General features: G+C 29.7%; 4 protein-coding genes and 1 pseudogene across 5 annotated transcripts, besides 2 other annotated features; 2 read left to right on the top strand and 3 right to left on the bottom strand.

Annotated features, from left to right (window-relative positions):
- Positions 1–11,232: part of a mobile genetic element that runs on past the window's edge.
- Positions 791–2,401, top strand: TVAGG3_0659200 (phage tail repeat-like family; the record flags this gene model as incomplete). Its single annotated transcript, XM_051241960.1, has 1 exon — positions 791–2,401. One exon carries the CDS (start codon positions 791–793, stop codon positions 2,399–2,401), a length of 1,611 nt encoding a protein of 536 aa, XP_051088547.1.
- On the bottom strand, positions 2,973–3,638 carry TVAGG3_0659190 (uncharacterized protein; the record flags this gene model as incomplete). The annotated part of the gene is made up of 1 exon (XM_051241959.1): positions 2,973–3,638. One exon carries the CDS (start codon positions 3,636–3,638, stop codon positions 2,973–2,975), a length of 666 nt encoding a protein of 221 aa, XP_051088546.1.
- TVAGG3_0659180 (uncharacterized protein) lies at positions 4,448–4,720 on the bottom strand (the record flags this gene model as incomplete). Its single annotated transcript, XM_001304788.1, has 1 exon — positions 4,448–4,720. One exon carries the CDS (start codon positions 4,718–4,720, stop codon positions 4,448–4,450), a length of 273 nt encoding a protein of 90 aa, XP_001304789.1.
- On the bottom strand, positions 6,364–9,881 carry TVAGG3_0659170 (annotated as a pseudogene). Its single transcript has one exon. A coding segment is annotated over exon 1 (3,518 nt).
- A 2,106-nt stretch (positions 11,233–13,338) lies between the features above and the next one.
- Positions 13,339–13,410: a mobile genetic element.
- A 1,503-nt stretch (positions 13,411–14,913) lies between these two features.
- On the top strand, positions 14,914–15,759 carry TVAGG3_0659140 (uncharacterized protein; the record flags this gene model as incomplete). The annotated part of the gene is made up of 1 exon (XM_001296002.2): positions 14,914–15,759. The coding sequence occupies one exon, from the start codon at positions 14,914–14,916 to the stop codon at positions 15,757–15,759; it is 846 nt and encodes a 281-aa protein (XP_001296003.2).
- Between the last annotated feature and the right edge of the window lie 2,050 nt (positions 15,760–17,809).

The raw sequence follows: 17,809 nt of genomic DNA, 5'->3' as shown, positions 1-17,809 counted from the left end.
TTACCATATTTTTAATCGTAATAAAAAAATGTCAATTATCAATATTATTTCGAATAATAACTGTGAATTAAATTTAACAGTTAGCGGAATTTATAATGTTACTCTCGTTTCTGTGAGTGGTAAATTTAATCCCATTCTTTTAGACCCTTCAGATTATATATCATTTATTAAAGATGACCATGAGCCGCATAGCGGCGGGGTCGTAGACCTAAAAACGTATGATATGTATATAAATAATGTGATAACGAAATGGGATATTAACATGATTTTAAGTTATTTAAATGAATCATTTATCGTATGGTATGAAGAAAATTTTAAATCAAAACCTGATAAACTTTTTGAACTTGATGAAATAAATAACCTTATTAAATTTCCGCTGAAAATTAAATTTTGTACTCCTCGTCTTCGTTCATTGTTGGGGATATTAAATTTTGAAAAAGATGTTGGGGATGTTTTGTATTCTGACACTGGTTCTAATTTCATTTTAATCAAATGTGATAAAGTTAATACCCCAATGAGATTTTCACATCAAACATTAGACCCTAACTCTTACCCATCAATACAAAACATTTTATCCATCAACTTAAACATATTTTCTTTATCATATCCGTTTCAATTATCCGGGAATTCATTTATTCTTCATTCAAAAGATTTATCAAATATTAAATTTAGAATAACTGACCTATTTGATTGTGATTTAGAATTTATGAATGAAATATTATGGCAATTTCAAATAGAAAAAATAGCTGATGAGATAACAGATTAAATATTTATTTTTAAATCGTAATAAATGATTAAACAACAGCAACCACAGACCATTACATACGCCATATATGCATATAATTCAAAGACGGCAGAACAAACGCAAATGTTGAAATATGGAGATTTGGAGATAGTATTGAAAAATGACCATTTCGAATTCGTTTGCAAAGGTGGTGCAGTGATATCAAATATAAAAGAAATTTTATTTATGAATTCAAAAATTAAAGGAATAACGGATGATATAACATCAATTCCACCAGAAGAACAAAGATATTACGCATTAAATGCATTTCCTAAAGTTTTGAAGATTGGAAGATTTAATTTAAATGAGGAATTCATAAAAGGTTTCCTAAATGACATAATGAAGAAAGCAGATAAGGAATATGTTAACGATGAGTTAGCAAAGAAAGCAGATATATCATTTGTTAACGATGAGTTAGCAAAGAAAGCAGATAAGGAATATGTTAACGATGAGTTAGCAAAGAAAGCAGATAAGGAATATGTTAACGATGAGTTAGCAAAGAAAGCAGATAAGGAATATGTTAACGATGAGTTAGCAAAGAAAGCAGATAAGGAATATGTTAACGATGAGTTAGCAAAGAAAGCAGATATATCATTTGTTAACGAAATATACCAAAGTTTAGTTGGAACAAAAAATATTGAAACTATTGTTGGCGACTTTTCTGTCAATGAAGAAAACAAATATTTTAGATGGGAGTTTGTACAGTCCTTAAGAAATGGTATACGGTATAAACTCATTCCGAAAAATAACAATGAAATGTATGTAGGCTATATAAAGAATAATGGCACACAAGTTAAAGTTCCATTAGACAACAACTGCTACTTAAACTTATATGGAGACGAACAAAAGAAATATTTAAGAGTTTATGAAATGACGGATATGACATTGTCTAACGTAGCTCCAGCACCGTATTATTATGACTATGGTGTTGACGCACATGTAGACCCAAAAAAGCAAACATTATATTTAGATTATTATAGATATAAAAGATATAATGCAATAGAAAAAACGAGAATAGTATACTATTATGAAGATGACAAAAATAAATATTATAGTCAAGATTTTACATACCCTGAAAACATAAGATTATATTATAAAAAATATTCTGACACAAACCAGAAGAAACCCGAAATAGTTACACTATATTTTAAGTTCAAAAGAGACAATCCTATAATATCTCATATGTTTGATTTAATGAACCCAGTAGGTTCTATTTATACATCTATGGATGTGAGAGGTCCTCAAGCAATGTTTGGTGTTGGTGCATGGGAACAAATAGTCGACAGGTTTTTGTATTGTGCAAACTCTTCAAAGGAAACAGGGGGAAGTAAAACAATTACGGGTGAAAATTTACCTGCACACAGTCACTACATAGATTTAAGCACATCTCAAGCAGGTTGGCATAAGCATAGATATTGGGATTGGTCAGGAATGACAAAAGGTAAAGGATATGATGTTAAAGATGATGTTAAATTTGCCATAAATTGTTACTGGAGTGACACTCAGGGAGAAGGAAACCATACACATCGCGTTTCAGGATATACACAAACAACGGGACAAAGTAAAGATTACATGCCACCATTTATGACTGTATTCGCATGGTATAGAGTTCAATGAACGCTCAATGTTTGTGAAACAAACTTTAGGAGCTCCAAAAGAGCAAACAGCATAATTTAAATTTTTATTTTAGTATAAATGAAGATTCTACCATATGGTGTTATTGGAAGAGATAAAGATGGAAACCCAATATTTGATCCAAAGTTAAAATTAAAGTTACTGACAAGACAACAACTTGAAAAGTTGCTGAAACCAAAACAGAATGAAAAATGAGAAAATGAGAAAATGAGAAAGAAAAAAAATTTAAATTATGCAATTTTATTTTTATCATAAATGACCAAATTAATTAAGCCAACTATTTCTAAATTAATGATACCAATGAAATCATTTCATGGAGTACTTATCCCAGGTTCTTCACAATTAGCCGGGGCAAGTGTTGTGACTCAAGGTGGAACATTAGCGAATCCATTCAAATTATTAACTAAAGATGAACTTAATAAAATGATGATAAAATAACTGATAACAAAATTTTATTTCACTACTACCATAAAAAGAGGTGAGAAAACAGACCCAAAGGGTCTCTTCACCTAAACATTATTTTTACTGAATTCAATAAAAATAAATGGTTCATTTACTCACAATATTTTTGTACAAAACGACCCCAAACTTTTAACTTCTTTTCTGCAGCTTCAAATGCTATCTTAGCGAGTTCATATTCTCTAAATTCTCTCTTTAAATCTTCTTGTTCCCATTGGTCTAGTTCGTATGGAGAATCTCTATAACCATAATATATCTCACGTTCATGTTCTAATTGTTTTTCACACGTTTTTCCAACTTCTTCTTCGAACAAAGGTTTAGCATTCTCCACTGTATCTTCGAGTTCTTCTTCATCTAACTTCTCATGAACTTTCTTGTCTATGGAGTCCATAATATCTTTGACATAAAATGCATACTTTACAGAGCACCATTCAGCAACAAAATGAACGAGGTCAGGATGTATGTAAATACCTTTGAATTCATTCATAACGCCCTTAGTAAGCTCATAAAATGCTTGTTTTGAGGTTGAGCCACTTTTGGCTCGACCGTATTCTTTCAACCAAAACTCAAGAATTTCCTGCATTTTAGCACTATTGAGAAATCTGTTTAAATGGTTTAACTTTCCTGCTTCTCTCGCCATCTTTGTTGCATTAATGTAACCATCCTTGTCTCTACGTAAGACTTCAATACCGTTATAAGTGCCTTTTGTGAATGTTTCACCATTAGATTTGTTCGTGAATGTTTTTGCTTCGACTGACATTTCTGTTCTTACATACAAAGTAAAAAAATAAATAAAATAAAATAAAAACTAACTTTATTTTTGGTCTTTTGTGAAAATTCACGAAAATTCAAGAGGTGAAAAAACAGGTGAAAAAACAGACCCTTTGGGTCTCTTCACCTAAATTATGGGCTTCGCCCTTGCCGCTAGCGGCTTATTTTTGGTCAAAGCTTCCACGAGAGAAAAGATTCCTCATTCGCTAAGGATTCCAAAAATGAAAAAATCATTGATTTCGGCTGAGAAAAAACAGCAAAACCCTTCTTCCACGGGAACAAAGAAATAAAGAAGAAATAAAGTAAATTTTTTATTTATTCCCGTGGAAGATAGAGCACTTTTATGACACTTTTTATTCACGACAAACAAGACAAATAAAGAAAATAAGAAAATACGGCGCTGTCGCGGTTCGAACCACAGACCTTGACCCCTCCATAACACCACCTTAGACCACTGTGCTACGTAGCCTGTCGACATAAGATTTTATAAATTGCATATTTGACGTAAATTTATTTCCCAGTTATTCAAAAATAATTAATTATTGAAGAACCTAAAAACATGAGACTTTGTCTCCGGACTCTTTGAGTCACTTCACGATAAAATAACGATAACATCAAATTTTTATTTTTATCATAAATGAATACCCCACAAGCTCAAAATTTACCACGAATCATAACAAGGGAGGAAATGATAAAAATGATGCAAGAACATGTTAAAAATAACAAACCACTAAAATTGAGAAAATGTGGTTATGCGGTAATGATGGAAAGAGAGATGTTGTCGAAGAGGAATAAAAATTAAATTTGGATAGAGTTTAAAAATTCATCTTTATTAAATTCATCTCTTCCAATCAATTTATTTATTCTATTAAATTCTTTTATTTTTGCTTCACTCAGTTTAAGGATTGAACGATAAGTTTCTAATTTTTCGATTATTTCTTTCCTCTCTTTATCGTTTTCAACCCCACCGCATTGCGACTTCTTTTTGTAATAGCATATTTTTGATTTAATTCTGTTTAGTTTCTTTTTATATTCATCGTCTGGACTCTTGACTGCTTCGTTGTCACTCATTTTCTTACGAAATAAAAAAATTAAATATTATTTAAATATAATGGAGTAATAAAATAAATCGGAATTTCTATTAATTTATTGTTAACCTCAACTAATGCATTGCCGTTAATATATCTAACAAATTCAGCTATTGTGTCAAATCTTCGTCTTCTTTTTGTCATTGATTTATCAGTTTTTCCATAATTGAGATGAATCAAAACTTTATCCCCTTGTTTAAAATTCATGAGCCCCGAATTAATTTGTTCACGTTTAACATCATTCAACCTTTCCATTTGCTTTCTAATATATTCCCATTCTTTTGAAATATCATTTTTCATTTCCACTGGTTTCATGTTAATAGTTCTATGCCATGTATTATTGTAATAATATACTAACTGCTGTATGATGGAGTCATGATTTCCATCCCAGTATATTTGACCGTTAACCCCTAACGCATCTCTAAGAGTTCTCATTACCGCATCAACTATTTTATTATGAAACGTATATGAGAGGATGAAAGTAAAAATTAATTTGTGGGAAATAATGAGTTAGGCTGCCTGAAATCCTTTATCACCATCACCCTTATATTATCTACTCTTTCATGATCTAGTAAGTATTGAATAACTCTTCTTGTTTCCTGTTCTGTTTTCCCTTTCACCGGAATGCAATATAAATATCTAGTGTTAATGTTAATGGCAAATAAATAAGTAACGTTTCCTCTTGAATATTCTAAATGATCGATTTCGTATGAATATGGATATGGTGCAAATGAAGGGCGACTAAATTTTTCCTTTAACGGTTGAATTTTTGGGTCAGTTGGTTTATTTAATATTTTGAAATCCTTTTTAAAATCTTTTTGCTTCTTTAATGTTTGAAATGGATATAATAAAGTGAATGATGAAGGATTAACTGAAGGAGGAGGTACTACTGTTGGAGGTTTTGGTGTTGCAAGTGGTTTAATTTTATCTGCTTTGATTTTGGATTTCATTCCCCCCTTCATTAATTCTGGATGTATTCTATTCATTTGTTTTAAATATGCTGTATATAAAGGTTTGATATACTTTCCCGCTTCGAGTTTATGTTGAAGGATGAATTCCAAAAGTTGATCTTCATTTAAAAGTCGGGCTGAATATGGTTTAACTAATGAATCATAAATTAAAGCTTGTGCTTCATTTATGGTCTGAAGGACCTGGGCGTTTTGCACCTTTTGTTTTTGTTCCTTTGGTTTTTGCGGCTCAGGATTATATAATTTATATAATTTATATAATTCATCAATATCTTCTTCTGTTAATACTTTATTTTTGAAATCTTTCAATTGTTTAAGTTGTGATTTACTTTTTCCCTTTGAATATTCATTATTTTTAATTTTGTCTTTAATTTTAGAAATTATTTTATCATGATATTTCAAAATTTCATTTTTATAATACGAATAATAATAATCCATATCATCACCCGTTATATTTTTATTATGTTTTTGGAGATATGCTTTTAAATCATAATAATCAAGAAAATTTTGATTAAATACTAAATCATCAATTAAAATTTTTAAATCTGTGTTATCCATTTATATAAAAATAAAATAAATGTTTTAAGGGTGCCCACCTCTTTGAATCATAGTAAAAACCATTATTAACGGTTCCTTTTGTCTCTTCTGTGGTATTTTATTAAATAAATGGCATACAACATCCATTTTCACAACATACAGCCTTAGTGTGTGCTCCTGTTAATGCAGTCTTACCATTGTTAAGCGAGTCATTGACCCGTTTTTAAGTTGTAAATTAATATTCTGACCATCAAATATCACTTTATCATTTATTATATCCAAATAATTTTTAGGTGTTAATTGTTTATTTTGTCGTAAACTAACTCCTTTCATTTTTTGTGCAATCTTTTTAAAATCACTTCCATCAATCATTCCGTTGAATGATGTATAACACTTAGGGCATAAAGCAACCATGTTATCACCTTGTTTCTCAATTGCTAAACCCAATAATTTTTTCTCATGTGCTTTTTCTTCAGCTTTATTCTTTAATTTAGGTTTAAATTTCTCATCAAAACAGAAGAAATCAAAAGGTGCGAATTTGAAAATGTTTTTATCATAAAATTTTTTATCGGTTACAATTGCTTGAAATGCTTGAGTGTTAGGAAGATTTGGGTCGCCAGCGATTGCCCAATGTGATGAATCAGTATCACCTTCAATGAAATGAAAACGATTAACATCCATGCATTTATACATAAAATCATAAATGAAAACCAAATACCAGTATTTTGCGTTATCTAAAGTGAAGAATGCCTCTTGTAAACATGTATCACATCTATAAAATCTATCTTTAAGCATCACTTGATATGTATCCTCTCCTATTTCTCTTATGTTTTTAAACTTATTTGACATACATGCAACGCGTGCCTTCTGTGCATTCATTATTTTAGTCTTTGCGTAATTTTGTGTATTCATTGCATCGTAACCATATGATCCATTAAGTGAAATTTTGCAAAATAAACTTTTTCCTTTATTTCCTTCTAATTCAGCCTTTTGTCTTTCGTTCATAAATTCGTTCGCAAATTCATTAAAACAAGTGTTTTTCGTAAATGTTAAAATTGATTGAATGTCATCAATGATAAAATGAAATCTGTCTATTAGATACCAAAGATAATAAGAAGAAAATGGTTGATATTGGTTGTGTGTTGATGCTAACTGAGTTAATTTCCTCTGTTTCTGGTCAACTGGTAGATTGTTTGATTTCATGTAATTATACATAAAACTGCCAATTGTTTTTTCATCTGTGATAATATCTAAGTTTCTTATTATTGGTAAAAAGTTTATGTAATCATTAATGTATTTTTCATCAATGTGACCCTTTACTTCAGCCACGAATAAAGTATTTTTCTTCTTAATTATTCCCAGTGCTTTTGCTTTCTTTGTTGCTGTATCACAAATGATAACACCATTCAATCTTCCCGGCATATACATTTTATGGTCAGTATATTGAATGAAATCATGAGGATTAGATGAAAATGATGAAGGATATAATGAATTAAAGTCAACACCAACGAAATGAGTCATAATGTTGGAAGTGTCCTCATTTGATACAGTTTTAGTTTCTGGATTATATGAAAGTTTATTAATGTGCGTGATTCCTTTAAGATTTACTCTATGTTGAACATTTGATAAACCACCAGTAATTCCATTACGGAGGATGTGATAAGCTTCAACTGAATCTAGAGTCATTGGTAAATTATTTTTTAATGTATAATTTCTTAAATTGATTCTTAAACGTTGAACATCTTCATCTTTATTTGATTTTACGACATTGCAATAACAACACATTAACTGACAATTTTCTTTGGTATGTGGTTTTTCATTATCGATTCTATCTAATGTTGGTTTATTAGCATATGTAAACGCTTTACCACACATTTTGCATTTAGATGAAAGGATTAAATCGTGATAGTATTGATAGTCATCCATTGAAACATTGTTTTTAGTATCCCTTTCTGCTTTTTCATCTTGTTTCTTATATGAATCAATTTTATATTTCCAATACTTTTTTGTTAATTCAAAACTTGATTCCACATTTTCTTCTTCTGGATATGTTTCGTTAGGATTGAAGTTCTTATATGCTAACGCGTAACGAATCATTGATGCATTCGATGATAAAGAAAGATTATGAAGCATGTCAATTTTATAAACAAATGTTTCTTCAATAATTTTATCAATTGGGTCAATCATAATTTCAACGTCTTTATTGCAATAATGAATAAAATATTCTAATCTATTCTCAAAATTTTTAGCATCATTGAGATATATTTGATAATCTGAATCGGATATTGTTTCTTGAGTTAATGCTGAATAAAATGAATCTTGAGTGAATGGTTCCACTTTATATAATTCATCTTCGTAATTCTCCCATGTGATGAATTGATAAGGGAAAAAGGATTTAACACGTGATTTATTGTTTCCGAAATCTTGAGTGAATTGGTCTAATGTTCCACCCGCTATATAATTTCTGATGTCAATAAATCTTAATTCATATGGACAGTTTGTTTTCTTTACAATGATTTGCTTAAATTGAGAAGAAGAACCCAGCATTGATTTTATTTTCCATTTTGCAGTGTTTAAATCACGAAGAATTAAATTTAAATCAAACTTTCCCGAATTAAAACCTATGATATTCACTTTATTGAATTCCTCATCTAGAAGTTCTTTAAATGCTTCCTTCTGTTTTTCATTTAATGTATGGGACAAAGTCCCCGCCGTTTGGTCCGTTTGCGGCTTCATTAATTCTTCATATTGTTCAATATTTGATTCAACAACTAATGAACAGGTTGAAAATAAAAATTCAATCCAATCAGAGATGAACGAATCACTTGATGTTAAGCAAAAATTCCTCGTAAATGTTTTATCACGGTCTACGACCTCGCCGCTTCGGTCTGAAAGACCTTCAGGACTCAAAGAGTCCGTTTGCGGCTTTATTTTGACAGTTGATGATACCATAAATGGTTTTAAGTAAGCGTTCAAAGTTGCACATTCAGAAAGTTGAAGTTCTTCTTTAGTCTCTAATGTTTCGAAGTCAAAAGTAATATAATATCTTGTTGGTTTATAATATTCCTGCAAATTATGTGCTAATAGCCATTGATATATCTTCTGTTTCGTGATATGTGGTGCATATGGTTGTTGTGTGTTTTGCAATTGAACGTCTTGAATTAATCTTCCATTATTTTCTTTACATTTCTCACAATGCTTTAAAAATCTTCTTTGGTTTTTCCTTTCTGGGTCATCACGGATAGAATATACTTCTTCTTTGCAAAAGGGGCAAACTTTATATCCTGTGAGTGCTTCAACGTCTGTAATTCTGTCAGCGTGAAGTTTTCCACATGGACTCTGTGTTAATAAAATATTTACTGTTTCAAATTCTGGATCTATCATTATTGATTCCACTAATGGAAAGTCTACCTTATTTATGTCTACGTCTTCTGGTTGAGGGACACAATAATAAAAATCAATATTAACGTTTAACATTCTTGCTAACCTCTCACTTTCTGATGAAATGTCAAATCCTTCATATGCATCTATGGCTTCATTTAAATAACTTCTACGAGTTTTAGGATTAACACCATCAGGAATGTTATAGAAGCGTTTAAATAACCTTCTACCTTCGGCTCTTATTTGATTATCATTCATTTTAGCTGTTCCGTTTTTGTTCATTTATGTAAGAATAAAAAATTAAAAAATAAATAAAAATAAAGTTTATTTTTTTAAAGTCCAGGGCTAAAGTCCATAAAATGAATTAAGAACACATAAATTTTTATCATCTGCGACGTGACGAATACATTTTAATTTACTCAAGAATGCGTACCCTGATACATTAAATCTAATTCCTGTCTTATTTAATTTCACAACTTTGAAAAGGAATGTATGAATAGCTATAAAATGATGAGATGATGTTTTATGGGTTGCTTCCATTTTTTCTGAAATAAATGAATAAATATAATGTTTATAAGTTTTCATATCTTTTATATTCTTAATAACGAATGGTATAGACCTTTCAACTTCGTCTTCCTTCGGTGCTGTTCTTTCATATGAAACATTATTAGTATCTTCAATAATGAAACCACAATCGCATAAAATTTTATATGTACCAATTGTTTCTTTTGATATTTTATCTAAAAATCAAAAACTTTATCAACACCTGTACATTTATTTAAATAATAATTTGTGTAAATATCATGGTCTTCTTTCTTAATCGTATTTGTTGCATATGTTACATTTTTCAGTGCTTTTTTGAATTTTTCAGAATCAAGAGGAGGTGAAAGTAATATACATGGATAATCTCCATCGTCAATAAATTGTAACTTATGTTTATGAATAAATTTTGTGCCTTCTTCCGAAAGTGTTTCATCTATTTCACCATCTAATAAATTTTTAGTAGATTCAAAAAGTAATTTTTATATCTTTCTTCATGAGATTTTGAACTTTCTGATTCTGAAGCTGGGATATTCATTAAACCTCTACTTCATTCTCATTATATTTTTCAACTTCTCTTAATTCCTTAATTTTTTCATCTATTTCATCTCTTATTTTTTCCAGTCTTTCAATTTCATCATATTCATCATCTTTAATCCGTTCTTCATAATATTCAGGGAAAACATCAGGTTCTTTAGGTTTTTCTTCTTCAGATGTGGGATATAAGAAATTTATAACATCATCTTTATTCATTTTTCCATCATAATCTAAAATCATTTAATAACTCGCGAATTTTTGACAATTTCTTAAATAATATTTATTAACTTCAAAACTCCCCTCCTCTAATAAATCCTTTATTTCCTCGTTTGGGAATCCCAATTTTTTAACGTCGTTAGTCTTGACACTCATTTTCATACGAATTAAAAAATAAATTATTCAAAAAATGTAAGACATGAATTTTTAAAAGTTTATTTTTCATTCATGAATGATAATTATATCTGATTTCTTTTATTCTCTCGTACATACTAGATTTGAAGAATTCGGAAAACTTTTACCATAATCTCCTAAATGTTTTCTAATCCCTAACGTGTGCCAGTTATTATATGAAACTGATAAACTTTATCTTTATCTTTACACCTTTCATCACTTCCAATATATTTATATCTCAGTTTTGATTTAGCATTTTCATATTCATTAACGTTTAATAATTCACAGTCTTCCTTTTTAAATAAAATGTTTTATGTATTCAGGATTTAATACTCTACGTTTATATGCTCCTAACTTAGTTCTAAAGGTTTTTCTACAAAATTTAGGAATTCCATCTCTTTAATGTCATCAATGATTTCCATTTCATTATTTTCAATTTCTTCTTCTCGTTTATGAGGTCTTTGATTATGACTCCATTGATTCCATGAAATTAAATATTCTTTATCATTATATTTATACCTCATTAGCTTATTTTGGCTTTCATATTCATTTAATAATTCACAATCTTCATTTTTAAATTGAAGTTTAACCCATTCAGGATTTAAACAATGTTTAATTAATCGCGGAATATCTGACATCATCTATATATATAGCTTCTTTTATAAAAGATAAAAAAATAAATTATTTTAAAATTAATGTTAATTTTTTAATGATTTATAAATAAATATATTTTAATGCATCGTCTATATATAGATGTAACAAAAAAAGTCACACAACCCGCACTCATCTACTACTTTCAATTTATCATAATTTAATAAGAAAAATTATGGCAGTCCCAACGGGAACCGCGGTAATTTACCGAGGTTTCCGCACACCGGTTCCTTTTTTTAGGAATTTTTTAGATTAAAAAATATGCTTTGTAAATCATTTTTTGTAAATCGGCAAAAATTTGGAAATATTCTGACGACAATAAATCTGGGAATAGTATTTTAAATACGAGAACAACCTATTTAAAAGTGTTTCGCTCGATTTTGTATAATTTCAAATTTTCGCATATAGCTTTCCGTGAATTACCGTGATTTTACCGCCACATCAATAGTTTACGACACTTTTTCCGTAAATTGAGTAGTTTACGGCACTTTTTCCGTAAAATTGAGTTACGGGAATCCGTAAGATTACCGTACCTCACTTCTAGTTGAAAATAGCATTAGTGTTGCATGCTAAGTTCGGTCAACGATAGAAATTGAGTGGAAATTAATCGTCGAGGAAGTACGATTATGTAAAGTAAAAAAATGTTGTGAGATTTTTAATATTATATATTATTTTATAATAAAATTTTTTTGAGTCATTTTAAGAAGCACATATAATTTTTTGAATTTAAAAATTAAAGTAGTGTCAAACGAATTTATCACTTAATTTAATACTCAGATTTCTTAAAATTAATGAAAAAAGGTTTTCTGAGAACTTTTGAGAATGGTTTTCAAATTCCATTATTGAAAATATATAGGTATTGTATGAAATTCAAACTCTATATTTATTAAAATTCTAAATTTTTAATAAAATAACTTTTCAGAGGAATATGATTTTGAACGGTTGATTAATAAGTATAAAAATGTCTACGATTTTAAGGAGGGAATTGTTCCTTATGAGGTATACATCATAACTATATACCTCATAAGGAACAATTCCCTCTTGATATCCTGGATATTTTTGAATATATTTTTTAATTAAAGTTCTCAAAAGTATTATCAGAAGTGATTTTTTAAAAAATATCTCCAATTACTTAACTAATTAAAAGTATTATATTTTTAAAATTAAATAGTTTTTCAATTTTTTTGAAGGAATTGAGATACTTCCCACAACAATAAAATTGAGAGGTTTACATTATGACTGATCTTAGCATGCAACATTAGTATATAATAAATAGATATATTATTCATATTTTTGATTTTGAATTACGGAAAAAGTGAGTTCAGAACTTCCAATTATTATTTGATTAATTATGTTAAAAATACTATAAGGAATTAAAATACATAATGTTGAAATTTGAATTACGGAAAAAGTGAGGGTGAAAGTGAAGTGAAAAAGTAAGATATTTTTTGTTGAAATAGTCATAGTTGTACAATTTTGAAACTATATGTAAAGCTATAAATTGAATAAATTCAAAAACAAAAATTGTTTATTCTTATTAATAAATTTATATTAATCAATATTTGAACAACCCGTAATTAAAATTGAATTCCTCTTAAAATTTAATCCATACGTTTTTTTAATTTGCTCGGCGAATGCCGAGCTTCCCTACTTCTCTTGTCATTCCTTCAAAAACTCTAATCTCATCGCACTTACAAACATCATGATTTGATGTATTGTCGAGAAATCTTAGACTTGTTTGTCATTTGATGATAGCATTTGAAAGTCATCTCGAAAATCGATTAACAAGACAATTTCCCGGGGCGGTGCCATGTGAGGTGAAATTTATCATACACCGATTGGACCTTTTGCTTTCCCGAAAACATAGAATTTATATTGGGGGCCAAATATATGTGCATATATCTATACTAATCAAGCCATATTTACTCATATAGTATTGAGGAATAATGTGTTTTATATAAGATATGAATTTCAAAAATTTTGTTTTATTTCATTTTGAATACAATGAGGTATCTATATATATATACTCTATATTGTGTTTGTAAACTCATTTTGGTCACATATCCATTTTTTAATCTGCATCTTATTTGAGATTTCAAATTTTTATCGACAATCATATATGATCACATCGGCATTTGGAGATACTTATCTTGTATCTCCAAATATCGATGTGATCATTGTATTTAATTGTATATTGACCAAGAGATTCCGATGCAGAATATTCAAAGTAGATAGTTTTTCCATTCTGCATATATATATGTAGGGTCTATCACTGGCACCCTGCACCTATATGTGCAGAATGGGAAAAGCTTGCACTTTTACCTTTCGATGCGAATGTTGCAAACACTTTTCCCATTCTGCACATATATATGCAGGGTCTATCACTGGCACCCTGCACCTATATGTGCAGAATGGGAAAAGCTTGCACTTTTACCTTTCGATGCGAATGTTGCAAACACTTTTCCCATTCTGCACATATATATGCAGGGTCTATCACTAGCACCCTGCACCTATATGTGCAGAATGGGAAAAGCTTGCACTTTTACCTTTCGAAACAGAAAGCGATAACGTACATATGAAAGAAATCTTTTTTTTGTCAAAAGTGTCAAACAACTGTGGAACTGAATTTCAATGAAAATTTGACAAAGATCAGGATTTGATGGAGAAATATCAATATTAATAACTAATATACTTTAGAATGCTGTGAGAATAAATAAAATATTGTTTCAAGCTTCTTGAAAATGGTTTCCCAGCATGTTTTATCAAAACTTCATATAATTGTGTGTTTTTTTCTAGGGAAAAGTTAATCTCAGCTATATGAGAACAAAGTAACATATGAATAGATGATAGATTCGTATAGATTATATCAGATTCATAAATAAATGAATTGCATAAACAAATACTCCAACTTTAATGTATATGATATGAGTACAACTAACATGATCTAAATTCTCATTATCTCTCCTTGAATCATTCACTTAAGGAAAATATATGTTAAGTAAGTAGTTTAAGTGGAAAAAATCAATTAAACAATGAGCACGAAATTGAATACTTTAGGAAATTGTTTTTTGTTGGATAATTTATGGAAAGGAATGGAATAAAAAAAAACTTTAAAATTCCAACAAAATTATAATTAAAAAAAATGGATGTAGGTGAAAAAAAACAACTAAGAATGAAAACTTCGGACATAGCGGACGAGAAGAACAACCCTCTATGGACCATTTCTCCTCAAGAGACATTTGTAGAGTTAAATTTTGTTACTAATAGTACAATCCGAATTCAATTTTCCGAATTGAATGCTATGAGTACACAAATTAAGCACTCATGTGAGACTGATATTGAAGCAAAATTCAACACGTTTTATGAACCTGTTCTCGAACTCCGCGAAATTCTGATCAAGCTCAGAGACCAAGGATATCCACCGCTTTATGCACGAAAAATTACCTTAGACAGAGTAAAGAGCATGAAAAAAACTCTTAGAATGATCAATGCGAAGAATAAAAAGCCCGAACAAGATAAAAGGAATTATATTCAGAACAGCTTAATATGGAAGATCGGCAGAGACATCGAAATGAAAGGCAAGATAAAATCATTAGATAACTTCGACGTTTGTTTCTCACAAAACCAGAGATCTAATACTTTTAATTCATTCTTGAAAACAGGATTTCAATACGTTACAGATCATGTTTCCATAAAGGAACAACAGATCAAAAAAGAGATAAAATACATCAAAGTCAATCATCCATACGAAGTTTTTTCCGGATATCAAAATTTGCCACAATCTCGCAATTACTGTCGTATCTTCTGTCGTTCAGGCGATAGATTCAAAGACAAAATGCAACTCGTTAACAAACTCATTGGCCGCCAACCCGTCATTTTTGTTCATCCAGAAACATTAGCTCCTGATGAAATCCAATCCATCAAAAAACTTACTTCAAATTGGTCATCTGAAACACAGCAAGCCATATGCATTGTTTCATCAATAGCCCAAGAAAATTTGTTTAAAGAAGGAGGCTAAGAGAATTAAATTTGAACAAAAAGACATTGACTTTGATCAAATCAAACAAAAGATATTAACAAATGACATCAAAGATTGTGTGAGAATGTATATAGAAGATCCAGAAAAATCATATCAGCTCAAGATCCTTGAATATCTTCGAAGCAACAAAAAGATATTAATGACATTTTCACCAGAACTATTCAAAGGAAACGCATGTCCAGAATTTTTTGATGATTTATATTTGATTTCTATGCGCAAGTTAACAGGTAACTCAGGATACAATGAGACTGGAGAATTCATTGATATTAACAATGTTTTTGAAAAGATCATTTTCGAGTTCCCTCCAAATATTTCTAATACAAAGTATTTGAGCTTTATTTTTGATTTAAACAATTTAAGAAATAATTGGGATTCTGATTTGAGGACAGACAATGCATTCAAGATTTACGAACCACATTATGAAAACGAAATAACAAATGATATAACGAAACTGGCAGAATTAAGAAATGAACTGAAAGAATTGGCCAAAAATCTTGATCCTAAATCAAATGTTGATATGTTAGATAATGAAGACATTTTTAATCGTGTTACTGCTTTGATAAAAGAAGATCAAAGCCAAAAGAACAGGATATCAGCTCTTTACGCATGGAATATTATACCAGATAAGTTCGAAAATAAAGACAGAATGTTCATCCGAGTTCCAGACAGGTTCAAGGAAAATAAGAAATATTTTAAGCTCGGCACATTCGACAATGAATTAAATTTGAACGGAAGTGATGTTTACGGATGCGATACTAATGATTTCCAAACCTTTCTTTCAAGGAAGTATGATATTAAAGTTGGATTGAATGATTCCATTGCTAAACGACTATTAAAAGCTTTGTTGAGAGTTTATAATCATCAAGAAGTAATTTTAGTTGGAAACACAGGAACAGGAAAAACAAAAATTTCTAATGTCATTTCTAAAATTTTGTCACAAATTACTGGTAGTCTTACAAAGACAATCAATTGCAATGGTGGTACAGAGTTATTAGAAATCCAAAGAATTGTTGAAGCCATTGAAGAAGATGTACAAAAAAACAAATCGAAAAAATACCTCATTTTTGTTAATGAAGCTAATACATGTACCGCAGGTTGTTACATCGCTCACAAGATGCGAGAGATCTTCATGAAGAAAGAGAAAAACATCTCTTTCATTGTTGCAGCGAATCCATTGATCAATTCCAATGAAATCTCCAAGAAATTGTCATTGATTGGCAACAAACAATTCATTTCTATGCCAACAAAATCCATTAATTTCATGGATCTCCAAACATCAGAAGAAAAGGAATTGTTCCGTATCAATCACTTTAACTATACTTACAAAGTCAGAGATATTCCTAAAATGATCGAATTCGCAATAATCGAATACGAAATTAATCTCAACGATGAAGATGAAAAACAATGCATGATGACAATCATTGAAACAGAATTAATGAAAAATTATAGTGATGATGATACAACAACAAAACAAAAGAGGAAGAAGAATGATGGTTTTTCAGCTAATTTGGAGTCAAAACAAAAGTTTGTAATCCAAGATTGCATTTGGGAGTTGTATAAAGTTATATACAATATCATTCGCGAAAAGGCAGCAATTTCTTATAGAAATGCCATTCATTTTTCACACATTTTTAAGTTGGTTTATAAACAAACAGGAAATTTCGAGCTGGCTCTTTCTGTTGGCATTTACATGAGATTTATTTTGCCTTATACGACTAATGCCGAATTCATTGATGACAAAGATGACAAAAGTAGTAATTTCACTATCAATAATCTCAAAAAATACTGGGAATTCTCAAATCTTTTTGATGAAAAAGATAAAGATAAAGATGTAGAAGAACGTAATTTCAGAGCTGATTTCGTACAATTTTTGAATCCTGGTTTTGCTAAAATTGACAACAAGGCTGAATATCTCCAAAACGGTGAAAATAAGATGCTCAATGTTGATGTTCAAGGCTACATCACACACGAAGCGAACAAGATTCTAAACAAAGCATTCAAGGATCATTTAAATAAGAATTATAATTTT

This window comes from Trichomonas vaginalis, chromosome III (assembly GCF_026262505.1).
Source record: "Trichomonas vaginalis G3 chromosome III, whole genome shotgun sequence".
NCBI lineage: Eukaryota > Parabasalia > Trichomonadida > Trichomonadidae > Trichomonas > Trichomonas vaginalis.
Note: the sequence above shows the minus strand (reverse complement) of the source record. Positions and strands in the feature narration are given on the sequence as shown.